The sequence below is a fragment of the Platichthys flesus genome, chromosome 7 (genome assembly GCF_949316205.1).
Source record: "Platichthys flesus chromosome 7, fPlaFle2.1, whole genome shotgun sequence".
Taxonomy (NCBI): Eukaryota; Metazoa; Chordata; class Actinopteri; order Pleuronectiformes; family Pleuronectidae; genus Platichthys; species Platichthys flesus.
This window is the reverse complement of record NC_084951.1, coordinates 11,721,220-11,748,751: the sequence shown is the minus strand read 5'-3', so window position 1 is coordinate 11,748,751 and position 27,532 is coordinate 11,721,220. Positions and strand designations below refer to the sequence as shown.

General features: G+C 40.9%; 2 protein-coding genes across 3 annotated transcripts; one reads left to right on the top strand and one right to left on the bottom strand.

Annotated features, from left to right (window-relative positions):
- Positions 1-1,216: 1,216 nt before the first annotated feature.
- On the bottom strand, positions 1,217-26,979 carry ppih (peptidylprolyl isomerase H (cyclophilin H)). Of its 2 annotated transcripts, XM_062392645.1 has the most exons (9): positions 13,954-14,163; positions 6,508-6,572; positions 6,381-6,404; positions 4,855-4,899; positions 3,801-3,843; positions 2,623-2,715; positions 2,235-2,322; positions 2,094-2,134; positions 1,217-1,677 (listed from the first exon to the last, which is right to left on the bottom strand). In XM_062392645.1, exons 1-9 carry the CDS (start codon positions 14,017-14,019, stop codon positions 1,609-1,611), a joined length of 534 nt encoding a protein of 177 aa, XP_062248629.1. In that variant the 5' UTR covers positions 14,020-14,163; the 3' UTR covers positions 1,217-1,608. The 2 variants fall into 2 exon arrangements, with proteins under 2 accessions (XP_062248629.1, XP_062248630.1); XM_062392646.1 differs by lacking the exons at positions 6,508-6,572; positions 13,954-14,163 and adding an exon at positions 26,918-26,979.
- On the top strand, positions 7,724-10,423 carry LOC133956247 (probable G-protein coupled receptor 160). The gene is made up of 2 exons (XM_062391149.1): positions 7,724-7,976; positions 9,044-10,423. The coding sequence occupies exon 2, from the start codon at positions 9,083-9,085 to the stop codon at positions 10,193-10,195; it is 1,113 nt and encodes a 370-aa protein (XP_062247133.1). The 5' UTR covers positions 7,724-7,976; positions 9,044-9,082; the 3' UTR covers positions 10,196-10,423.
- Positions 26,980-27,532: the final 553 nt, after the last annotated feature.

The window sequence follows — 27,532 nt, the reverse complement described above, 5'->3', positions numbered from 1 at the left end:
AGGATTCACTGGTAGAATATTTCAAACTATCAGTCCTGTTTCCTGTGAATTGTTACACGATTATCCCTCTTGACTCTTGAAAAGCTCAAATAAGGAACCTGAATCCCTATGCAATACACACACTTTGTCCAGAATAATAAAGCAGTTAAATGCTGTCGTTATCCAGAGTGAGTTCAGAACTCCACTTCCAGTAGCACAGACAGACCCAGACTGAGTGTGAGGACTCCACCACAGAACCACCCTACCCCCACCCATTGTCATGTTAATGCTCCACTGGCACCGTTTATGAGCACAGGCTAATGTGTGAAGAACTTGATGTTAATGGCCGAGCCCCATTCTCCCACACAAAGATGGGCTTTAGCATTGACCCCAGAAAGGCTCCCCACGAAGAGACCCCCCCCCTCAAAAAAATCCAACCTTCTTCCTGCCTCTGTAAGAACAGAGCCTACATTTGAAAGGATTCTTTTGTGCTTATAGAGAACGAGGTCCAAGGCAGGAGAGGGAGAGCGTGGATGGGGGAGGGGCTCTGGAGGCTAGGATTTGAATGGATGGCTGGGACAAGACGAGGTAACCATAAGTTCAGCAGAGGATGGCTTGGCATCGCAGTGTATGCCTGTGAGGACTCTCGCTGCAGTGTTTCCCTCCTCTGCACCAGAGAGGCGGAGTTTGATTGTGACCCACTATCACCCTAGAATCCGTTACCGTAATTGTCTTATCCATTCGTCGATAAATTGTATCCCTTTCCAAGCCATAGACACAGGAAAAATCAGTTTATCTCCAAGGTCACAGACACAAGGAGTAGAAAACAAGAAATATTTACTGAAGACTATGAATATTACACTGGGTACACAATGTTCTTAAAATGCAATGTTGAACTCAGTTTTTAACCATGGATATTTATCTTAACTACACATTCAGTGAATCTAAAATGACAAATAATAGTGGGTCAAAATGTATCTAAAGGACCTGCTAGTTAATATATTTTATGTTTTGTAACTCATTAGTAATTGGTCTAATGCTACATCACTACTTGTGGCAAACACATTTAACCGATGGACAGCATTTATAGCTCCTTGGTACTGCAGTGAGCTTAATATCCTATCAAATATTCTCATCCGTACTTTAAATCGTCTGGACACATTTACTGTTTGGGGCTGAGAGACAATGTTAATGCATATAGTGCTGTTTAAAATAAACAAGAGGGCCTTCAAAAGTGTAAAAAAAAATGTAAAACAGTTTATTGAAAATAATTGATACTGTGTATTTGAATTAGAAATGCATGTTGTTTTTTTTTCAACATGCCTACAAATTCTCTCTTTTCAGTCACATGATACACAAACTGTCAACCACCGAACTGAACGTGTTACTGTTAATTTAAAACCCACGTAATAAACACCCATCTGAGATGTTACTCATCTTATTTGGGTTTAGATGGAGCTTTAAGTGGGGACTAGGTCGAAGAAAATGATCTAATTAACTTTATAAAGTCCTTCATAGGTAAAACTATGCAGGTTGATATCTGCTGAGGTGTATCAAACAACATTAAGACACAACGTCATGGTTACAGAGGATGTGTAGTTTTTACACAGGTTGTTGTGAACAAGCTGATCACATCTCTCCACACTGTGCGACGAGGATGGGGAGTTTGGGCTTATTGTTCGGCCCCGTGGGGACATTCTGCAGGGAGGGAGAAGGGACATTTCAGACCAACAAAGATCAATCGTGTTAACACAAAACACAACTTCAGTAAATGTCAACGGTTGGATTTCAGTCACAGTTGGGATGTTCTGCTGTGAAATATTTGCGTTTTATAAGTCAACATGGAGGTGGTAATATCGAGGACAGTGAAGTCTAAAACAATAAACAGGCATTTATGATACATTCTGACATTCATGTGAGGGATGAGGAGAGATTCAGAGGACTTAACAAACCATTGAACTCTTCATGAAGATGAAAATATTTAAATGAATTGTAAAAAAACTATACTATTATGGTTGCAGGTGAGGGAGTGAGCACCTATCTCAAGTGATCTTGTCCGTCGACAAATCAGTTTAAACTATCTGATTTATTCCTGGAAGCATTTTCGTATTTACCTCAATTTTTCTCACCATCAGCAAACCATCGACCACTTTTCCTGAAACAGTTGAGAACAAGACAATTAAAAATCTGGCACATGAACAAATATATAATGCAGCTTTAAATGAATATGGAAGGAATATTTTAAACTTACTCACCGAAAACAACATGCTTCCCATCTAACCAGTCACATTTAGTACAGGTAATGAAAAACTGACAGCCATTTGTTCCTGGACCACTGTTTGCCTGAGGAGCATTATATGGAAGGATTAAAGTCAGACTACTAACAAATAAAGGCAGTTTTAAACGTTAATTCCAGTTCTGATTCACCACTCACTGTATCAATCAAATCCTATTGTCTATAGAGATTGGGGCAGTCACGCCACTTTGAACGGATTAATCCCACCCTCATTAAATTTTCTAGTTTGCAGTATAATTCAAAATGACTGTAGGAATCTCCTGTATTGATTTGGTTGAAGTCAAGGTAAATAAATCCGTTCCTGATTCAGGAGTGTCCCTGTCTTTAAGATTAATCTGCATACATACCATGGACAGGAGACCTGGCGTAGAGTGCTTCATTCGGAAGTTTTCATCTGCAAAGGGACCCCGATAGATGCTGCAGATTCCAGTGCCATCCCCCTTCACAAAAAACAAACAGTACATAAGATAGGACACAATGAAGAGGGCTGAACCCGGCAACAGTTTCGATGTGCTGTAATTCAACACCCGCCCCCCAGAGGGTGACAGAACATAGTATTTTCTTCAAGCTCCATTCAAACGTCACAAGGTTCATATAGTTTAACCAGGATTGGCAGATCACTTTATTGCACTACTTTTGCAGTGTACTTGTGATGTATTAATTTCCAATTCATCTTCTTACCTATTGTCTATGTTTGTTTTTTTGCATTATTCCTAACTGAATGTCTGCTGTATGTTGGTTTACCATGCAAGTAGACAGATAGACTAATGCTTTGTCATTGTAGGCATACAATGAAATTAGTTTGGCGACTCAAATACTACACTGAGAGCAAAGACACTCTGGAGTCAAATTTTCTGTATATTTACAGATATTTGGCCAATTACGCTGCCTCCGATAGTTGAAGGGATGTGTATAAAAATGTCAGACCTTTACACATTTTCCAGCAATGAACCAAATTCAGGGTGAGAAGGAGATATTTCTTCTCATGTTGAGTTCATACAAAAAATGATTGGAAACTTCCGTGATCGTTTTGAAGACTTCAGCCTGGAAGAACAGGTCCTACTTGGCTCCACATGAGTTAGGAATCAGCATTCTCAAAACTTAACATCATCAAGGTGGATGATGAATACAGAACATAGTGTACCATCCACTGAAGCAACCTAGTATACATGCCTCAGGGTTGTGATCTTAGAATGGAACATATAGAACCCATTACATTTTGGTGTAGATGTGGATTGAGGGCTGAATTTAAGTTTTTTTTTCAAATGTCTGAGAAACACTCTGCACAAGATCATTTTTTATCCACTATGTTTTTAATCATGTCACAAGAATAACAACATTTGTGGCTCTGGTGTAAGATATGAGTGTTACACATTATTTTCAGTTCAGTGTTGTATTTATCCAAACCATATATGCAAACAAAGATAGAAACCAAACATGAATTGTTTGAATGATTCTGTGACATTTTCCACCCGATGCAACATTAACATTAGTCAGGCAGTGGATGAAGTGTGCATATACTTACATTTACAAAGTCCCCTCCTTGTATCATGAAACCTTTGATCACCCTGCCAACGAACAATTGAAAACATGAGTAAATTTAGCTTAAAGGCCCCAGAATGTACACCTTTCTGGGATTTAATTTGACGTATTGGTACCACTAAGATGATATATCATTGGTTTAAAGTAAAAACAAAACTGCAGCAATGTGTATTTCAATGTCCTCTCTTGTGCCTCTCTCTGGAGCTGCAGATGGAACAGGCTGTTTTCTCCTGCAGCTTGAGCCCCTCTTCTGATAGGGAGGCCTACCACCGGTCTCATTCTGGAAATTTGACGATCTCAGGTTGTAAACAGCTGAAAGTCACATTATGTTTGACTACCGCTATAGAAGACACAAGTGCGAACCCATGTGACTCATATGGGGGAGGAAGTACAAAAGGCGATGTTTCGATAACATATTTCTTAGAATGGACTGAGTGAAGAAGTTCGCAAAGTGAGGGTCCCTACTGACCCCCCATCAACTAATTATGGATAATAAAAGCCCAACATAAGACCCCTGTTAATTCCTTGGACTAATCAGGGTTTTCCACATTTTATGTTGATTTGTTCATTCTAGATCAGGGGTCACCAACTGGCAGACTCCGGTCAAAATCCGGGCCGCGACACAAGTCCGCAGTATAAATACATCTGCGTCCTTGTTTGACCTTTAAGAGACTTTTAAGAAGGCATAATGACGCCAAACCAGTGCAGCCGCTTGGGTCCTATATGTTACTATCATATACTGTGTAGCCGAGCTGCTAGGTAGAGAGAAGCACGCAGACAGAGACACACGGATGAAGGCGAAGTATGGCGTTATAACAAATTAGGAAAGTTGACGTTGAAAACAGAGTCTGCTGTGTGCCTCTCTAGGAGAGACACTCATTTAAATTAAAAAAAAATTCTGTTTCAAAAATCTCATGAGGCAGTAGGTTTCTAGTTGAATTGACATGATTTTGAAATAACTGTATAATTTATAAAACCCATTAACAATCCTTCAAATATCTGAGCTCAAGGTGAGCATAAAAAAAAAAAGCTTGTACCTGTGGAATGTGCAGCCTTTGTAACCAATAGGAACTCCATCCTTCCTGGGGCGCAAATGTTTGAGACAGAACAAATTGAAGTTAGCCATAAAGATAAAACACAGTGCATAGCATCACAAGCTAGAACCTTTCAACAAGTAGGCATTTCTATGTCTAATCAGTTTTGACAGTAAATGGGCCTCTGGTCAATCAATACACACCAGGTAACCGGCCAAGATACATGACGGCTGGAAGCCATAATTTTTAAGGGTCGTTTTATACTGAAGCTGTCTAAGATGTTCATGACAACACACTTGTATTTCACAGTCTACAAAGCACGAGGGAAGAGTTCTGGCATGAGGAGCACTTGGTTCTGTTACATATTGACATATTCCTTTTAGAATTGTCCTGCAGAGCATTTAAAAGCTTCCTTCTCTGGAGGTGTTGTACTCCTGGCCCAACAATTCCATCCCTGTTCTGGGGTCTGTACCATGAAGCAAGACAAGTGGGTGGGAGACTAAGTTTCCTAGCAAGCTGGTGGACTTTAAACTGAGAGAATCACTGTGACAACCAAAAAATGGATGACATGACAGCTCCTAAAAGTGAAGGCAAATCATCCTGATTTCCCCCTGGTGGCTGGCTGCAGTATGAGTCATAAGCCCAGCCTCCTGTGTTTTGGATGGGACTTTCACCCAATTAAAAAAATCAAAAGAATGCATCAATCAAATTTTTCTCAAAAAGGGTTGATTTGATTTTATGTTACATGTCTTGCTATTATAAAAACATAATGATCGACAGCTGTAACTGACTGGTCATGAATTGGTCCAGCACGTGTATCGGCGGTAACATGGCTCCAAAATCAAATCACTACAAATATTATTATATTAAAATGTTTGATAGAACGGAGGAAGTAGACACGTATCATTTATCTTTACATATGACAGCTTCCATGATGCCAACATTTGCAGCATGACTAACCTGCCCCAGAGGTTTAGTATTTGCAAACTATTTAGAAAACGAGCTACCTCTTCTTATTATTATTATTTAATATGATACTTATGGGATCATATTGTTTTATGTATGTAGAATCTCACTTTTTGCTGTCACCATTACTACATTTACATGCAGGTCATTTGATGTCATGTAAAAAGGTTAAGCAGGCTGATGACAATGCCATCTGTCCTTAATGACCCCCCCCTTTTAGACAAAACTCGCAGCCACAAAAATAATCTGAGTCAATAGATAACCACCTCTGTGATACCAGTTTTCAGGAAGTATGAGGTTAGGCTCAGTGAAGCCAAACAGAAAGAGTCAGCTGCTTCTTTGATATGCATACATGAAACTGCTCTCGATGTGACCAACAGAGGTATGTTGTGTTAACCAGGTTCCTCTTTGTGCATTAGCCTGATAAAGGGAACGGCTTCATTTTTCAAATGACAAGTTGTTTCTATTAAATGCTGGGATGAAAGTGTAGGCTGTATCCCCTGCATAGTTTTGGTAGGCAGAGTGTTGTTGTACCTTAAAAAAAAAAAACTTCACTGCCTTACCTGAACTCTCCAGTGCAGAACTGCCTGCAAGAGATGATGAAACTGTAAGTAAGAACTCAGTATATTCCATGACAGCAAATAACAGTGTGTATTGTTATGAAAATAAAAAACACTATCTTCTCCTCACCGGAAATTCTCTGCCGTCTTTGGAACCACATCAGCAAACAGCTCGATCTTCATCCGTCCGACATCCTGATAAACAGTTAAAGAACACAAAATGAGATGTCTTGAAAACAAAAACACCCAAACGGAGAATTCATTCAATGACACATTCTTCTCTTGATAAGTAGACGATTATTAATTTTTTCATTTCTTTCTTTGCTTCATTTCAGCGATACATGATAATGCAACCCGATACTGATTAACAAATATGTAAAACATTATTGGACATGACACACTCAGTTGGTATCTGTGCTTGTATCAGTGTGTGTGTGTGCCCCAAAACCAGCGGGACACGTAAATGGCCAACCGCTACAACAAGGCCTGTGTGTGGACACAAACAATGAGCTCGTAAAAAAAGATGTCCTCATGACAGCCATGGGGAATATCAAATATCCAAGGGAAAAAATGAAACACAGAGGCAGAGTAACATGGAACAAACATTTGATCTGCCGAGGGTTTTCTCTTGTTGGAGTGCAACACCTACCGAAGTCAGGCTACTTAATGGCCAGTAAGACAGCTTTTATCAAGTCAGGCAAACATAAATATAATCACTCTCTACATCTTGAAAATTGCATCCTGTTGAACTACTTTTTTGAGTGTAGGTGTCAAATTTCATAGATCACTTTTGAGACCTATTTGAAATTGAAATAAAATACTAAGAAAGATGAGAAAAGGGGTAAAATTAACTGATTAGACAAAAGGACAAAGGATTTCAATTCAGAGTCGTGTAGTGAAGTTCAAAGTCCAGATGCAGCCGCCATCTCCCACACACACTTAGTCTTTTATGGACACTTAATATGCGCACTAAGGGCAAACATTCACCCAAAACGAACAACCTCTACACATCCTTCACACCTTTAGCATGTGGTTCATTTCTCTTTCGTAATTAATACGATATCCAGAGGCCAACTATAACTGGTTATAACCTCTGACTGTGCTCTACCACATTGAACAGACTGAGGATTTCACTGAAAGTAAAGCCAACCAGCTGTTTTTGTCACAGTCAGGTAGCAGCCTCAGGCCTCCAACAAGAAGCACTTGATGCCGATTCTCATGTAAGTGTATCGGGACGCAGCACAAGCCCCAAACAAACAGGTACCAGGGTGTGGCTTGAACCAGCAAGCGGTGTAAGGAGGAAGTGAATTTCTATCTGGGTTACCGGTCATTGCAAATAGACAAAAAAGAGGTTGTCACCTGGGGGAGGGAAAACCAGCAGGTTTATCGAGGACAACAAAGGCGTGCCAATCTGTTGTTAGCATTTACAAATGGAAAGGTGGAGCCATACAGTAAATAAAGTCTCCCTGACAGAACTCAGAGACCTGCACTGACGAGACTTGACGAGCACACACAGGACTCTAAGCTGCGTCACTGGACCAGAGTGGAGCATCTGTACGTCTACAGTGTCACTGGGCGACGATAACCCTGAGCACAGAGGTATAGGCTTCTCAAAGCTACACCATATTTCATTTCATTCACCTTGTCAAGTAAATGCTGCATACTTCAAATGGCAGAACGTGTTGTACTCGTCATCGATCACAAAGTAATGTGGTCATGAAGGATGAATGAGTCTATGATTTTAACATTGTAAAATGTACATGCAATCCACTGTTTAGAAAGGGAAGTCAGAAATGATAAACAAGTTAAAGGCTATGTTTTCATTTTTTGTGACTAAACAACATATTCCAGAACATATGTGTTTTAAATAGGCCTTACTGGGAAACTGTGAGGTAGAATGAGATCAGAGTTGACAACATTCTGGACATTCCTTACTCAGTAAAGTGAAAAACAAATTCAATTAATGGAATGTACACAATTAATCCTGATGTATTGTATGCATTTACCATCAAATGTTTCCTCTGACTGTTCAACGTTGCCTTATATCTCAATTTCGTTCTGAGAAACTTTTATGACAGTAGCCTTTGCATGACAGAATATACCCAACATGTACCTGCAAAATAGGGATGTTTTATAACTGATAGGCGAACGTTTCATAACCATTCATAGCAGATATTTTAGTATAAAGACTTTAAGAGCCTGGAATATGTATCAAGATTGTCTGCACATTTAGTTTAGTATAAAATTCCACTGATATGAAGCTGAGGCAGGCCACCTCACCCTAAAAAAATATCACTACATCATAACATATATACATATATATATTTATATATATGTATTTAGAAATTATTAATATTAAGCAGGGGCAGAAGAGAGCAGGGGCCCTCTTCCATCAGCAACAACCGCTATAATCTGTGGGACTCATTCAGGCGAACAAACCTGAGGAGCTGTAGAAGAGCAAATTTAATTTGTGCAGGAAAGTTTTCCTCTAGGAGATAATAGCTATATTGATTATGAGACCAGTTGCATATAGATGCTGTCGATTTCTTGGCTGAAAACTGTGGAAACGTAATACCGTCCCTGCATGACCAGCTGAAGTGTGTTCCTCATTCCACAGCTTCACATTTTTTAAAATCATTGACCATATCCAATTTTATCTTTCACAGCTTTTCCTGGAGCCTCTCCTCACTGACCTGAACCCTGTCATGATAGCTTCAATGCTGCCGGACATTCCAGTGTTTCTTGAAACTGGCAGTGACTACAAACTGCTAGCCATCTTTGAGAAATGGAACGACACGTCTGGCTTTCACACAGACAACACTGCGAAGACCCTGTTGCTTATGTTTTTCAAGTTTGGAATGGACACAGTGGTCTTTCTCCTATGCACCGGGAAGCTGTATACCTCCGTCTTAAACATGTGCAGCCTGTCCATCGTCCTCGGTGACATGGCGATGGTGCTCTACGTTACAGCTGTGTGGTTACTCGGGCTTGAAAGTTCTCCTGTGTCACTCTGCTACTTTTTGGCTCACGCCTCAACAGTGTTTAAAGCCCTGCCTCTGCCCATGATTGCCATGGGTATAACTGACTACTGTATTGAAGATACCCACCATGCCAATAAGAGCTCCTTATGCAAATTCCTCAGGAACGTGGTACTGACATTGCTGGTGTGGATGCTTGCTGTTATATACTCCGTTGCTTCTACAAAAGTTGAGCTGATGGAACTGGTTTATATGACAGGCATAAAGGCTTTGGTGTGTGAAGTAAAGGAGTCCACATTTATTAACTTCTTCATTTTGGGGCTTTTCTCTGCAGTAATTTTGATGATGCTCCCCTTTTCAACAAGCATTCCCATGTGGGTGAGGGAGGCTGACAGGTTGTCTAAATCAAGGGAGGAACAAGATAACCAGAGGAGCGACTTGTTCACATCAACATCATCCACAGAAACAAAAGGCAGTAAGGAAAATGATGTGAGGGAGAACAACTGGCTACGCCCACCTCTGGGCCACAGTCTAACTCTGGGCTTTGCTTTACTTTGGATGCCTTATCTCACACTGTCTGTAGCTTGTCTGGCCTTTGACTTTACAGTACCTGCCTACATCAGTGTTAATGTATTTTGGCTCGAGTCCACCAACAGCTTTCTGGTGGGAGTGTTGTTCTGGGTAAAGAGCAAGTCACTCGGGCCATACAGCAATCTACCTGAAAATGTATGCGATTGGCATGTTTACTGGAATTTGAGTAAAGGAACATGGCAGCAGCCTCTCCCTACAGCTGTGATTAATCCATCAGAAGAGAAGAGAAACACTATTTTCTACATCTGACATAAAATGATCTACAATAAACTTTTTACATCAGAGAACTGACAGCAGAAGTGAAAACCATGAAATAGGGAAGCTAATCAAGACTTGTATGTGTACACTACAAAATGTTTGCATATTGTGTTGATAATGAAAACTCCAGTTACCATATATAGTGATAGATAATGAACCCTGCCATGATTAAGGACCTACACTGCAGCCAGCCACCTTTAAAGCTTTTGGGAAGCAGTGTGTTCAGTGTGTGACAAGTTTCCTAATTAAGCATGACATGTGCGTAGTTAACAAAATAAACTCTTGAGGAGGAAACTTTTGTAAATATTTACAGAAATCACTATAAATTTGATATTCTCTAACTTTTCATATGTTTATATATTTGCAGAGCTTTAAAGCTGATTTATTATCTTAAGGTGATTTTATACTTTGGGGAAAATGTACTGTTAATGATATGTTATTATGACTTCCTTAAACTGGCATGTCTAAATAAAAACATTCAGAAACACAGTTCTTAATTGTTCTTTCACTGAATCATGTGTATTTTGCTACCCTTTGTCACACTAAGCCAAATCTTCACCAGTTCAAAACTGTTGAATGTTAATTTCCTGCAGCTTTTCTAATCAAAAAGCTGCAGGACCTTGTTATGGAACTGTTTTCTCAGCTGCTGTCTAGGAGGTCAAGATTGAACTTTAAAGACAAATGGGCTGCAAAGTTTACGAGACATGCTTAGATATATTATAATCTAAGAGCTCTGTGACAACTCCCTCTGCTAGGGATAATCAAAGTATATGATGGAAATCTCTAGAACGTCTTAATGGATCATGACTTAAGATTGCTTTTCTCAATCAAACTGAAGAGTTGGATGCAAACATGTACTCCATTTACACTTTACAATTAAAAAGGCATTTTGGGTGATTGGATCCGTTTGGTCTAACCACCTCCAGGGGTGAATCAAGGACCAATGCTGACCACATTGAACACGAGTGCAATTACAATTGCCTTGACAATCCATATACACCTAGCCTGACGTCAGACTCACATTTCTAGTCAGAATGTGAGTCTGAGACCGCTCCATTGGGCTGTGATTATTGGGCGTGTTTCGGCTGACCAGGAAATAAAATTCCTCTTTGCTCAATTGGATAGATCTACAACCAATCAGAGCAACGTAGTATGTGACGTATGTTAAGCAACGCATTGTGAGTTATTTACCAACGCCGGGTTCACACCGGACGCTGAAGCATCGCCAAGCCTTAAATAACAGCTGCCCCCATCCACTCCCATGTTAAACCTTTGTGCGGGTCACACCGGAGGCTGAAGCACCGCCCTGCGCCAAGGCTGCCTCGCTCCGTGCAGCGATCGTTTCGACGTCGAGTCTATTTTTTGCGCTTGACTCGAGTGTATCGCACCAGGAAACACACTGAAAAACGATCTTAAACTATATTGATGACATATCTTATATGATATAAATTATCAAATATGCATTCCATACATTGAAGTCCCCTTCTGTTGTCCTGGAGTTTTAATTTGACCAATGACATTATTAAATGTCCCCCTCTGCCCATCCACTACAGCCACACAAGCAGTGATACAGATAAAAAGAGAGAGGGGGGGGGGGGGCTACGTATTCTCCACATAGGCTTGAGTGGAGAATACGTAATTTACCCTTGACACCCGACATTTAACTGAGCAAACAGCGAAGTTCTTCAACATGGATGACATTATATTAATAATTGAAGTGGAGAAGTACAGTGAGTTGTATGATCCTCGGAACATGTTGTATAAAGACAACACCAAGAAAGACAAATGTTGGGACGCTGTTGCTTAATGTTAGAGCATATGCTTTTAATCTACTGGATCAACGGGTGATATTATTAGCGCTGCCCGGCGGTTCAGCGTCGCTTCAGTGTCTGGTGTGAACAGCCAAGCGCCGGCGCAATAGGGATTAGCTACATATTTTAACATGTGAATACCTGAGGATGTTTAGGTACAGTGCCACCTTGAACCTTGTGTCTGCAGAGGAGAGACAATTGAACAAAGTGGGGCATAAATCCGACAATGAAAGAAATACACCAAGGCTTTAAAGGACTCATCACATATCCAGCAACGGCCAATTCATTTCAACTTAGTAAATATGGCAGTTGCATTTTAAATCTGAATCTGAAAGTGTTTTGTCAGAACTTTACCTCAATCTATTATATCATAAATATTTCATGGTAAAACAAAAACATTTTGATGTGAAAAAAGTCAGGGACTTTACAAGAACTCTCAGGGCGGAAAAGATGAAGCTTTAAAGAAAAATAATCCATACTGGAAGTTGCAGCGTCAAGAAAAGACAAACTAAAAGTATGTGTCCGACATTATTCAGCTGAAATCACACACGGGCTCTCACTCAGTTATTTTCTGGGTTTTTTATGTTTGCTGATGAGATCAAAGGAAATCATGAAAAAACAATTCCAATTCTGAGGGCTGGTAATAAAGTTTCTACTGGTGCACAGTGAACATTACAACACACAGGAGAAAGACTCATAGAACAAGAGAAGTCAAAGACGAGAATCCAATGGAGGAGATGACTGCTGCTTTTATTTTATATGTATACAAGTATAGATCAACATAAATGGTGGGGAAAAGGGCCAGAAAAGATTTGATGATGATCTACTTTCTTATTTAAAAAAAATGAAGATTGCAAATAAGTTCAGATTGGTGCAAAGTGCCAATCAATTAGGCCTACAATCACAAAGATGTTCATATCAAATCGATAATAATAATTATAACTATAAATGTCGAATTACTTTTTCGTATACATTTAAATATGTTTACTCCTAGGAGAGGCGGTGGTCTATTGGCAGAAACTTGGACTGCGGGCAGAGAAGGTCTCTGGTTCGTCTCTGGTTCGACTCCACGGAGAGACAACAAAAGACGAACCTGGATTGACCTGTCCAAAAAATCTAAGAGTCTCCCTACCCTGTCTAGCGCCCCTGAGCAAGGCACCTTACTCCCCCAGCATCTGCTCCCCGAGCGCCGTACATGGTTGCTCACTGCTCTGTGTGTCCTGCACCAGATGGGTCAAAAGCAGAGATTCAATTTCCCTACCTGCATGAGTGTACTTTTGCATGTCTGTGCATGTGTTTGGGACTAATAAATGCATCTTAATCTAATCTTAATCCTAAATCAAGGCTGTGGATTTAAACTGTTGTTTGATCTCAGTTGTGTTTTACCAGTTTTTCAGAAGTATTTTATATCTAAATATTGCTCTAGTTGTGCAGTAATGACTTTAAAGAGTGAATTTCTCTAATGCGAGTGAAGTATCAGGTCAGTTCAGGTTTATTTAGCTTCAGAGAAGTGTGTACCTCCCCCAAAGGAACAAATGTGGTTTCAATCACAAGAGTAATTTAAATGTTATTATGATAGCCGCCTGGGTGATCTTCTATGTTTAGCTGCATAGAGACCGTCATGAACTTACTGTAGCCTTAACATAACTATCATCCTATTTGATTTCACACATATAATCGTGCGACAATATTCCACTTACTCCAAACAATACCCTCCAGCTCAGTAGTGGCCAATGCTACAATATAAACACCACCATATAAGCAGCTGATAGATAATTAAACGGCGCGTTGTCATGTAGCAGATCAATGTTTTGAAATGGAGGTTGAAACACTACTAACGTAGTTTGGGGCTTTGAACCGGAACGACTCATTACGCTGAGAACGAGAGACGTTGACGCAACGTTAGCTCGATGCTAAAGTAACAGTTCCTCCACTCACCTGCCCTCCGATGGTGAGGTCGAAGAACACGATGGGGTTGTTGGGGTTCGTTGCTTGAACAGACATGTTGAGGATTCGCTCGCTTCCAAACACGTAGCTAAAACACACTTTGACTCAGTGCACGCGACTTATTCGAATATCAAGCATATGCGCCGGTAAGACACTACGGCGGCTGAGGAAAGACAGTTTACAGTTCGCGATAGAGGACAAAAATGTGCAAATCGCAAAAAGGCGCTATTTCAGAAACTTGTATAAATACACGAGGGAGCCGCCTGGTGGCCAACTTTTTTTTACACAAACATGCATGTAAACAAAACACTAAACCAGCTTTAGAAAAAAACATTTTCAAAGCGATATCATACTTTATATACATTTTTCAACTTAGATTTAACTTCTGTAACAGTTTTTCTAACTAATGACCTCTATAATAGCATTATTACAATTTTCATTTCAACTGCTAGCTTGAATAAAGATGATTACAAAACTTCTGGTCTCTTTTTCCCTCCTACTTCCCCCATCCTTCAAACCCACCCCTCCTCCCCCCCATCCTAACCAGCCAAGGCAGGTAGCTGCTCACGCTGAGTCTGGCTCTGCTAAAAGTTTCCTCCTGTTAAATGTTTTTTTTCCCTCTCAAATCACCAAGTAGCTTGTTGTGGTAACTGTTGGGTCTCTGTCATTTGTAAGGTCTGAACCTTACTATGTAAAGTATCTTAGGATAATATATGTTGTGATATGGAGCTATACAAATACATTTAATTGAATGAATAGTACACTTTAAAGAGGCTGCTAATGCACTTCCACTTGTGTTAGACGATATAGCCCCCTTTTCAGTGGGGAATATTAAATTTTCCTTTTCATATATCGAGACATTGTGTGTAATATCTAGTGTGGGAAAAAACAAGGCAGTCAGACCAAGAAATCAGAACAGCATCTTTCAATAAATGACCATCAATGGCCTACAACGCTCTAAGCGTCTTACTCTATACCCATACATGCTTTTGAGAGTATTGGAAATAAGTCGCTACAGTAATGTGCAGTGGCAAAAAAAAATCTTCATCTTAGTGTAGACAAACATAATGCGCCGAGGCTAATGACATACAAAAAATGATAATCTATCATTCCTTAGTGAACAAACCCATGAAACATTCAAAGTTCCAATATAAAACTAAACAAGGTAAGTAAATGTATGTGTATGTGATGGCTATTTTTGGAGAAGCAGCTTTCTCCATAACCTCCCCCCACCTTGATTCAAGATTCAAGATTCAAGAATTTTATTTGTCATATGCACAGCAATAACAATAAGCAGGCGCTGGCAGTGAAATGCTTGAGTCTCAGGCTCTCTTCTAACAATGCTCAAGTAATTACACACTATACAATAAAATAAGAGAAATAGTATAAAATAGAATATCAAAATAGGACATAATGTATATATATCTAAATATATATGAACAGCTGAGGAGAAAATAAAACAACAGAAGTGCAAATATGCAAATATGTCAGGGTGCTAGTTTGATGGAGTTATTGCAGTTCAGAGGAGTTTAAAAGTCTTATGGCCTGGGGGATGAAACTGTCTCTGAGCCTGGTGGTGCGGGCCCAGATGCTGCGGTACCGTCGGCCAGATGGCAGCAGCCAAAATTGTTTATGGCTGGGGTGAAAGGGGTCTTTAATAATCCGGCTGCTCTTCTTCCTGCACCGCTGGGTGTAGAGGTTCTCTATGGATGGTAGCGCTGTCCTGGTGATGTGCTGGGCGGACTTCACCACCCTCTGTAAAGCCTTACGGTTCAGGGCGGTGCCGCTGCCATACCAGGCGGTGATGCAGCCAGTCAGGATGCTCTCTATGGTGCATCTGTAGAAGTTGCAGAGAATCCTGGAGTCCATGTGGAGCTTCCGCAGCCTGCGGAGGAAGAAGAGCCGCTGTCTGGCCGTCTTTCTGATGGAGTCTGTGTGATGGGTCCAGGTCAGGTCATCAGTGATGTGGACCCCGAGGAACTTGAAGATGCTGACTCGCTCCACCGTGGCCCCGTTGATGGAGAGGGGGGCGTGTTCTTCTCCTCGTCTCTTCCTGTAGTCCACGATCAGCTCCTTCATTTTGCTGACGTTGAGATGGAGGTTGTTGTCCTGGCACAAAGATGTCAGGGCTCTGACCTCCTCTCTGTAGGCCTTCTTACGTCGCCGGTGATCAGGCCTATGACAGTGGTGTCATCAGCAAACTTAACGATGGTGTTGGAGCTGTGGGTGGCCACGCAGTCATGCATGAACAGGGAGTACAGAAGAGGACCGAGCCCGCAGCCCTGGGGGGCAATGGTACATGCACCAACATCTGTGTATTGTAGATGTCAGATAAGCGTGTCAGTGAATTGAACATTAAATAGTTTAAATTGAAAAATTCGCGTTAGGATTATCACTAAATAATCAATAACATCGAGCAAATCACAGCAGTTTGTCCAACGCAATTCAACACAGGAAGGAGATTTTCTTTTACATATCACTGGAAATATAAGAATCCATACTAAAAAGTATACAATCATGGCTCCAACAAAACACAACAATATTCAGACCTGTCATTAAGTTACTAAAAGATTCACTGTATTTTCTCAATTCCCCATTCGAATGTTCCAGTTAACAAATGGTGGAAGGCCCTTACTTGGCCCAGCTGTTATTCAGTTATTAGTTAAGCACAACAGGACAATATTCGTTTTAAGACTGAAGGCTTGATCATTACATTACACCCATTATACTAAGGCAAATTATTCAACAGTGCATCTTTATGGCTGTATTGAAGTCTTAGATGTTAATGTGATTGAGAATCAGTGCATGAGCCAAAAACAGATAACTGTGCCCATCTGTATACTTTATATAGGAACACTTTTGTGACTTCATTCCATTGAACTTAGTGTTGGACATTAGTGAGTTCAGCCGTCGCGACAGAAACACATATCAGGTGTTTCCAGCATTAACGGTGCAATGTTTTTCTGACCAAGTATCCCCATGTGTGAACGCAGTGTTACACAAGGTAACTGACAAAAGTGGACTTACTGTGGGAGTGTACTCTTCCAGCTGCATGAGGAAATCTGCCAGGGGTGTGGTGGAGAGGACATGTTTTACATCCCCATTGGTGATGCCACCGGGCACATAGACGCCGTTGGAGACAGATGTGTCTGTGGATGGTGTCACCATGGCCGCTGAGGTGGAAGCTGTGAGAAATTTACTGGGATGAGTTTATATCGAAGCAAGGAAACAAAATACTTTTATGATCTGCAGCATTTGCGCTAAATCCCCACACTGCTTGAACACAGGGTTTAGCACTTCCATTTACAATAAGAAGTCAGTTTATAAAGAGCATTGATCTAAACAAATGCAGTCTGACACAACAGTTCTGGAATACTTATAATGGTCGGTTTGTCCTGAAACTGTGTTAGAGAGGCCTTGACTCGCCTGTATTGAGTTACTTTTAATAGGGTTTCTATTATATCTATAATAGTGACACATGTAAAGCGTCCTTTTGTTTCTTGAAAGGTGCAATACAAATTCATTACATTTAATTGAACTCCGCGGCTCCACAGTCATTCAAACACTTGTCTAAAACTATTTCAATAAAAGCTGAACATTATAGTGTTTATGACTAGAATTACACACAGGACCGTTGGAAAACCCTGAATTAATTTGATCTCTATCCGTGTACATAAGAAACTGATCCACCCCGAGCACAAAACACCTCTCCCACCTTGGACTAAAATAAGAGTTTAGCACAACATTAGCCAAAGTGCTATAACGTTACCATTACTCGTGACCGAAAGGACGTTGCGGACGCTGGTCGTTGCATTATCATTTGCGATACAGTTACTTGAAGTTGAAGAGGTCTAGGATGGCACTCCGGTTGTGACAGGCTGATTCACGTTGTAAATGTTCATTACATTACATCTCGTAATCTCGTGGCAGACTCCTGTCATTGTCATGCACATCGGAAAGGCTGAGGAGGTCCTTTGTCCCCAGAGCCATTCGGCTTCATAACGCCACACAGAGGGAGAGTTGGGGGGAGAGATCTTCCCGGCATGAAATTACATTATCCGTGGCACCTATTGCACTTCTGTCCGTCCTGGGAGAGAGCTCACATGTGGCTCTCTCTGAGGTTTCTACGTATTTTTACCTGTTAAAGGGTTTTTTCGTAGTTTTTCCTTACTCTTGTTGAGGGTTAAGGACAGAGGGTGTCACGACCTGTTATAGCCCATGAGAAGAATTGTAACTTGTGAATATGGGCTATTCAGGTAAAATTTGAAATTTGATTGATTGATTGATTGATTTTCCTATATATTTATATATATATATATATATTTCTGCTGTTTTTATAATATATATACAGTTTATATTTTGTTGTATTAACCACTCCAGCACAAAATCACTTTAAATACTGGACACTGACACAATCACATCATTGCATTCCATACCTGTATCTGTATATATGCTCTCCGTATGTGATATATGTGATTTATGTGATTTATGTGTATATGTCAGTGATGTGTTAAGTGTACAAGCTACTGGATGATCTGAATTTCCCTCGGGATTAATAAAGTATCCATCTATCTATCTATCTATCTATCATTTGGCAGACGCTTTTATCCAAAGCGACTTACAGTCAGTGCATTCATCATCTTTGAGGGGCCATTTAGGGGTTCAGTATCTTGCCCAAGGACACTTCGGCATGCAGATGGGGAAGAGTGAGGATTGAACTGCCAAAGTTTGTTAGGACGACCGGTCTACCCACTAGGAGCTAGGCCACACCGTCCATGTTCATGTTGTTGTTAATGTTAGCTAAATCAAATCAAATCAAAGTTTATTGTCACATGCCCCAATGACAGCGTCAACGGAGCAGTGAAATGATTGTGATATGGCAGGCAACATCTACGCAGTAGACGACTTTACAAAATAGAAAATAACATACTATATAACATATAACGTTGTAACATATAACAGTCAAATGAAGCAGCAGCTTACAGGGTGAACCAGTGGGGAATATTAAATTAAATAATATGAATAAATGTATAACATATAATAGTCAAATGAAGCAGCAGTTTACAGGGTGAAGGAGTGGGGAATATTAAATTAAATAATATGAATATATGTATAACATATAACATAGTCAAATGAAGCAGCAGTTTACATGGTGAATACACAAGGAGTGGGGAATATTAAATTAAATATGTGTTTTTGCAGCCATGCCAAACTTTCGGAGTCTCCTTAGGAAGTATAGGCGCTTTTGTGACAGTTTTGACCAGAGTCTGCTTGTTTGGACCAGGTAAGGTCCGTGTGATGAACACACGGAGGAACTTGAATTGGAGACTCTCTCCACTACAGCTCCATCGATGTGTATCGGACTGTGACCCCCCTGCAGCTTCCTGAAGTCCACGATCATCTCCTTGGTCTTGCAGACGTTGAGAGATAGGTTGTTCTCTTGGCACCATGTTGCCAAGCCCCTGACCTCATCTCTATAGGCGGTCTCATAGTTGTTAGAGACGAGACCCATGATGGTAGTGTCGTCTGCAAATTTCCGGATGATGTTAGAACTGTGTGTTGCCACACGGTCCTGCGTGTACAGGGAGTACAGGAGGGCTAACTCGCTAACTGTACCTAGCTAGCACGAAGATAAGTCCAAATATGCCCAAAAGTGCGGCCCCCTAAGTAGTTTGTTGTAGATTCAAGCTGCTTTTGTTGAATATCTGAGATTCAAATAACAGACACAAGGGTCAGATAGCGTCAGAGAGGTTTGCTACCGAGTACAAAAGGTCCGTGGAATGAGGGTCCCTACTGACTCCCATCAACTAATTAGGGATGAAAGCCCAAAAGCCCTAAATAAGACCCACGTTAATTCCACGTGACTAATCAGTGTTTTCTAAATTTTATGTTGATTGTTCATTCTAGATGGTGCATCTTTTTTATAAAGAAAGACATAAATACCACCAGGCATTTCCGGTGTTATTTAATGATTGTATGCACCTCAGGACTACCAACGGGCTCTGTAATTTCATGTCTTTAATAATTGTAGCAAAGAGTTTGCTATGTTTGCACAATGTACAACATTAGGTGTATATAAAATACTAAGCCTGAGTAAAAATCTAATTCTTTCAAAAAAGAAGCAAGGTATATTTGAATGAATGTGCTGTTATAGAAACAAACTTTAAATGAGTGCCTCCAGGAGGAGCTGTTTTAATACTAAATTCAAAAATCTCAAGAGGCGGTAGGTTTCTAGTTGAATTGACATGAAGTATAAATACATCGGCGGCCTTGTTTGACCTTTAAGAAACTTTTAATCAGGCACAATGATGCCAACCCAGTGGAGCTGCTTGAGTCCTTTGTGTTACTATCATATACTGCGTAGCCAGGTTGCTATGTAGAGAGAATCAAACATGAGGGGCACTTGGTTCTGTTAAATATTGACATATTCATTTTAGAATTGTCCTGCATGCAGAGCATTTTAAGGGGGGACATATTATGAAAATTCCACTTTTGTAGTGCTTTGTCGATGGAATTTCACCGAGACATTTAACAATGCTGTAAGAACTGAATCAAACACCACACATACACGAGTACTCAGTTTTTACTTGCAAGGGAAGTCCGCACCTCTGAATAGGTCGCAGCCAACTTCAACGGAACTTCCCAAACACAGCGTTTTTATTTGCACAGCTCAAAATTACAACACATCATTTGGGTTGGGTTTTCATTTCTTGATAACTCCTTCTCTTCGGGGTGTTGCTTTATCTGGTAATACCCCATTCTACACTTAATGGAGTAATAACCTTTATGGTTTCATAACCATAATAGACAGTTCCTTGAAAATCAACTTTAGGCAAGGCACAGCAGTGGTTAGTCAGGCTAACTCTTGTGTAAGAAGGTAGCATACAGCTTAGAAGCTTACTTCAAAATTTTCCAGACAGCACTGAATAATAACTCCTACACCAGGTCATATTCAGTTCATGCAGGTCATATTCAGTTCATGATAACTTATATACAATTATTCCAACATGCTTCAACTCGTTAATTTTGGTATCTGGCATGTCTACCATCCCAAAAGCTCTTCCGCGATTTGTTGTGGTTCCTCTATGTCAGAAACTATACGCTAGAGTGCGTTGAATGGGATAATGACCAGAATTGACGTCACAGTCTGTCTACATGGCATAGCCCCCCCGGAGGCAGAGATCTGGCGGAGGAGGAGACCGGGGTAAGTTACGAGCCACAGCCCCCTCCTCAGCTCGGGGTGGCGGGTTTTAGCTGGGAAGCTAGCCAAGGGGGGACGCTGACCAGCCGGGGAGCGGGGTGAGAGTAGGAGGTCTGGCCGAGAAGCAGACCCGGCGGTCGGGGTAAGTTACGAGCCACAGGCAAGGGTTAGCAGCAGCGAACTAACGCTAGCTTCTGTGTGTGTGTGTCGCCCCGGTTGAAGCAGCAGATTAAAATAGAAAACAGCTGTTTGTGGGTAGCTGCTGGATGGGCCGGTGAGGAGACCGTGTCTCTGCCGCTGCGGCCACTTAGATGCCTTACGGCTAGCAGCAGTGAGCTAACGCTAGCTTCTGTATGTGTGTGTTGCCCCGGTTGAAGCAGCAGGTATAATTAGAAAACAGCTGTTTGTGGGGTGCTGCCGGACGTGCCTGCGGCCACTTAGATAGTTTACGGGTAGCAAACAGGTCAGTCTGAGGAGGGCTGTTTTAGATTATCCTTGTGGTATTTTGACCAAAAAATGTTACAAACATTTCATAAAGACCCCAAGGAACCATTTCAACTTGCGGTAAAATGGGCATAATATGTCCCCTTTAAAGCTTCCTTCTCTGGAGGTGTTGCACTCAACAACTGGCCCAACAATTCCATCCCTGTTCTGGGGTCTGCACCATGAAGCAAGACAAGTCGGTGGGATACTAAGTTAATTAGCAGGCTGGTGGACTTTAAACTGGGAGAATCACTGTGGCAACCAAAGACCACATATAAAAGCGGTAATATGGCTCAAAATCACTACTGCCCAAATGATGATTGGATGACTGATTTATATTATTAATGATTAGAATTATATTATTATTATTATTATATTAAAGGGGACATATTATGAAAATTCCACTTTTGTAGTGCTTCTACACATTAGTTTGGGTGTCTGGCATGTCTACCGTCCCAAAAACTCTGGAAAAAAACAACTACCGCGATTTGTTGTGGTTCCTCTATTTCAGAAACGATATGTTAGAGTGCTTCCAATGGGATTACGACCGAAATAGACGTCAAAGTCACACGAAGTACACTCCCCCATAGATCTATGCACTCCCTCACCACCACTCGACCCCCCCATAGATGGACCCACACCCTTTTTAGACAGTCTGTCAGTGTCCGGCCGCCATTTCATTCTTGTAAGCCTTGGGAACACTAACTTCCATCCCAGTGCTGCCGTGGGAAAAAAAATCAGCGGGACAGTACTCACGGGAGGACACGCGAGCGGAGGGGGGGGGGGGGGAAAGAGCGTGACGAGGTCAACACTCACTAACCTAATTCCAGCTACATCTGCTGCTACGGGCGCTCGATCAAGATACCGGAGGATGTTGTTGTCATAATGTGCGGGACTAGAACGATTATTCATTACCAGCCCTAGTTGGGGAAATGTGCCCTTGTATCCTTGTATGCATGACAGTCGTACAAACATGAATAACATTGCTGCTTTTGGTCTTCAGGCAAGCACATCTGTTCACGGTGCTAGGCTACATCACGTAGCATGCCAGACGGACCCACCAAAGATGCGCACACATGGCACGCAGCTTTCAATGAAAACACTGCGACCTCACTACAAAAAGTACAGGTTTGTTTACCCTCAGTTACTTCGTCATGTCATTGATTGTGTGTCCGTGTTAAAGTTGTAACAGCATCTCATTTGTTGTGACTCCATTGATACTGAATGTCTGTTTTATCATAGACACGCAGAAAATTGTGCTTCACTGATGTCGGTGTTGGGACCTCAGCTGTAAGAGGCCTAGCTTGGAGGAGGGAGAGGACAACCCAAGTTGTTCAAGTATGGACTTCGGAGAGCCACAGGATGCTACCTATGATCCTGATGACTCGATCACAGTCTTGACTGAGTTAGGAGATGTGACGTGAGTGACTCAATATTTAATCTAAACATTTCAATAATCAGATGGATTACCATCCTACACTTGTTTAGCTGTTGCAGCCTTTTGGTGAAATCTTTGTCTTTCTAAAAGAATGGAATCTTCCAACCCTGTCATAAGACACCCACATATATTGTCATGAAAACTGCCTGCTGGAGCTGTTTGAGGTGTGTCCTGTGTGTCGGCGGGGGACAGATGTAATAAATAAGAAGGGCGAGTGCACAGCAAAGCCGGTGAAAGCGGATGTAACCTTCCGTGATTCTCACAGGCTCTATTTAAAATCCAAACAATGTACAAACAGTATGTGAAACATAAATAACATATCAATTAACTGCTGTCTTTAAATGGTCTTCACCATTTAAAGACCATTTATTTATCGTCTTCACGATAAATAGAATAATATAATTACAAAATAAGTATAAAAAGAATATAATAAATACAAAAAAGTACAAAATGTCCAACTTTTTTTTCCAATTTGTATTACAGATTACGTGGATAACCTGTTGGACCTCATCTTTCACGAGGTTTTTCAGGACCCGGCCCAGATAACACTCTGCGTATCTGGAGCACCACGCAGGGGGGTAGGAACACCCTGATTCTCCGGCCCAGATGGCCTCAACACCAGCTAACAAAGCTTCTGTATGCCAAATACCTGTAACGGCTTAGCAAAGTTTACATTGTATTTAGAGACTAAGAGGTGACACACAAATATAAAGTGTTCCTTTGTTTACAGTATGGCTACTGATGGCACAAAGTGTATTTTTGTAATCAATGTTTTTATTATACTTTGTATTTTTTGTATTTATTACCTCTGTCCCAGCCAGTACATTTAATAACTATGATTAAAAAGCTCTGTGGCATTCTTTCTAGCAATCTTTCTGACAATAAAAGTGTATAGAAACAGTTGTGTGCTTTTAATGTTTGATATGTAACACGTCAACAATTGACACGTGTAAGATGAGCAGTTAGCAAAGTAATACAGAGGGAAGAGTAATTTACAGTGCCTTGCATAAGTATTCACCCCCCTTGGACTTTTCCCCATTATGTACTGTTACTAACTGGAATTCAAATAGACTTAAATAAACTTTTTTCCATTTGATCAACACAACATGCATAGTACTTTGGAGGTGCAAAATATATTTTATTGTGACACAAACAATAATGAGAACAAAAATTGTCGTCTGTTAGGTGCATAAGTATTCACCCCCCTGACTCAATACTTGGTAGAACCCCCTTTCGCTGCAATTACAGCTGCAAGTCTTTTGGGGTATGTCTCTACCAGCTTTGCACATCTAGAGATGGAAATGTTTGTCCATTCTTCTTGGCAAAAAAGCTGAAGCTCAGTCAGATTGGATGGCGACTGTCTGTGAACCTACATTTTCAAGTCTTGCCATAGATTCTCAATTGGATTTAGGTCTGTGCCTTGGCTGGACCATTTTAAGACATGAACAAGCTTTGATCCAAACCATTCCTTTGTAGCTCTGGCTGTATGTTTAGGGTCATTGTCCTGCTGGAAGAGGAACCTCCGTCCCAGTCTCAAATCTTTTGCAGACTGCATCAGATTTTCTTCAAGGATTTCCCTGTATTTAGCTCCATCCATCTTTCCCTCTATTCTGACCAGTTTCCCTGTACCTGCTGAAGAGAAGCATTCCCACAGCATGATGCTTCCACCACCATGTTTCACTGTTGGGATGGTGTGCTCAGGGCGATGGGCAGTGTTGGGATTCCGCCACACATAGCGTTTTGCATTGAGGCCAAAAAGTTCAATTTTGGTCTCATCTGACCAGAGCACCTTCTTCCACAAGCTGGCTGTGACTCCCACGTGGCAAACTCCAAATGGGATTTATTATGGTTCCCTTTCAACAATGGCTTTCTTCTTGCCACCCTCCTTCCATAAAGGCCAGATTTGTGGAGTAGACTACTAATAGTTGTCCTGTGGACAGATTCTCCCACCTCAGCTGTGGATCTCTGCTGCTCCTCCAGAGTAACAATGAGCCTCTTGGTTGCTTCTCTGATTAATTTTCTCCTTGTTCGACTCATCAGGTTGGGTGGACGGCCTTGTCTTGGTAGGTTTGCGGTTGTGCGATATTCTTTCAATTTTCTAATGATGGATTTTATGGTGCTCCGTGAGCTGTTCAAAGCTCTGGATATTTTTTTATAACCTAACCCTGCTTCATACTTCTCCACAACTTTATCCCTGGCCTGTTTGGTGAGCTCCTTGATCCTCATGATGCTGTTTGTTCAGAAATGATCTCTAACAAACTCTGAGTCCTTCACAGAACAGGTGTATTTATACTGAGATTAAATTGCAGACAGGTGGACCCTATTTACTAAGTATGCGACATGCAAATGTGACTTGTGAAGGCAATTGGTCGCACCAGATCTTTGTTAGGGGTTTCACAGTAAAGGGGGTGAATACATATGCACTCAACACTTTTCAGATTTTTATTCGTAAATAATTGTGAAATCCATGTAATATTTCCCCCCACTTCCAAATGATGCACTATTTTGTGTTGGTCCATTACATAAACTCACGATGGAATAAATTTTAATCTGTGGTTATACCATGACAAAATGTAGAAAAGTCCAAAGGGGGTGAATACTTATGCAAGGCACTGTATGTATTTTATTCCTCAGTCATATTTGTATTGCAGAAATGACTGATATCTCATGCATTAAAAAAAAAAAAAACTTACTGCTCTATTCCTCTTAGATATAAAGGCCCATAATCTGCCCTATAGATGTTGAATGCATTCTGTAGTGAGAACACATTCAAACACACAGGCTAATAAATGGAGGTAAAAACGTTATGTCCTACACCTCCATGAGAGGGGGGAGGGGTGAGAGGGGGTGTGGTAAGATGGGGGCGGGATGAGAGGGGGGCGGGGCCCTCAAAACGGGTCGATCTGAGGAGGTCTGTTTTAGACAGAGTAAAAAGGTGCTGTTTTAAATGATCCTTGTGGTATTTTTACCAAAAATTTTTACAGACATTTCATTAAAACCCCATGGAACCATATCAACTGTGGTAAAATGGGCAAAATATGTCCCCTTCAAAATGTTTGTAAGAAAGGAGGAAGTGGACTTGTATCATTCATCTTTACATATTACAGCGTCTATGATGCCAACATTTGCAGGATGACTAACCTGCCCCAGAGGTTTAATATTTGCAAACCATTTAGAAACTAGGTTCTTTTTATTATTATTATAATATGATACTTATGGGATCATATTGTTTTATGTATGTAGAATCTCACTTTTTGCTGTCACCATTACTACATTTACATGCAGGTCATTTGATGTCATGTAAAAAGGTTAAGCAGGCTGATGACAATGCATCCTGTCCTTAATGACCCCCCCCTTTTAGACAAAACTCGCTGCCACAAAAATAATCTGAGTCAATAGATAACCACCTCTGTGATACCAGTTTTTCAGGAAGTATGAGGTTAGGCTCAGTGAAGCCAAACAGAAAGAGTCAGCTGCTTCTTTGATATGCATGCATGAAACTGCTCTCGATGTGACCAACAGAGGTATGTTGTGTTAACCAGACTCCTCTTCGTGCATTAGCCTGATAAAGGGAACGGCTTCATGTTTCAAATGACAAGTTGTTTCTTATTAAATGCTGGGATGAAAGTATAGGCTGTATCCCCTGCATAGTTTTGGTAGGCAGAGTGTTGTTGTACCTTAAAAAAAAAAAACTTCACTGCCTTACCTGAACTCTCCAGTGCAGAACTGCCTGCAAGAGATGATGAAACTGTAAGTAAGAACTCAGTCTATTCCATGACAGCAAATAACAGTGTGTATTGTTATGAAAATAAAAAACACCATCTTCTCCTCACCGGTAATTCTCTGCCGTCTTTGGAACCACATCAGCAAACAGCTCGATCTTCATCCGTCCGACATCCTGATAAACAGTTAAAGAACACAAAATGAGATGTCATAAAGACAAAAACACAGACACCCAAACGGAGAATTAATTCGATGACACATTCTTCTCTTGATAAGAAGACATCATTCCAGTAATTTTTTCATTTCTGTCTTTGTGTTAACTTTGTACATATTACATTTCTCTGTTTCGTTGAGAACATTAAGTCGACGCTGCTTCATTTCGGCAATACATGATAATGCAACCCGATACTGCTCTAATTTCCCTGTGGTCAAAGCATGCATGATAAAAATATGTGAAACATTATTGGACATAACACACTCAGTTGGTTTGTGTGCGTGTGTCTGTCTGTGTTCCCCAAAACCAGAGGGGGCACACAAGTGGCCAACCGCTACAACAAGGCCTGTGTGTGGACACAAACAATGAGCTGGTGTCAAAAGATGTCTTCATGACATTATTGCACAACTGTCCCTTCACTCCATGCAGACGACTCATATGGTAGCATAGAACAAACATGGAACAAACATTTGATCTGCCGAGGGTTTTCTCTGGCTGGAGTGCAACCATG

Bases quoted from the DNA above. Each gene is read 5' to 3' on its own strand.
- LOC133956247 (XM_062391149.1), top strand. From the start codon at position 9,083: ATGATAGCTTCAATGCTGCCGGACATTCCAGTGTTTCTTGAAACTGGC.
- ppih (XM_062392645.1), bottom strand. From the start codon at position 14,019: ATGTCTGTTCAAGCAACGAACCCCAACAACCCCATCGTGTTCTTCGAC. The intron at 6,573-13,953 runs GTGAGTGGAGGA...ACTGTTTATCAG, and splicing joins ACCTCACCATCGGAGGGCAG to GATGTCGGACGGATGAAGAT. The intron at 1,678-2,093 runs GTAAATACGAAA...CCCTCCCTGCAG, and splicing joins TGATGGTGAGAAAAATTGAG to AATGTCCCCACGGGGCCGAA.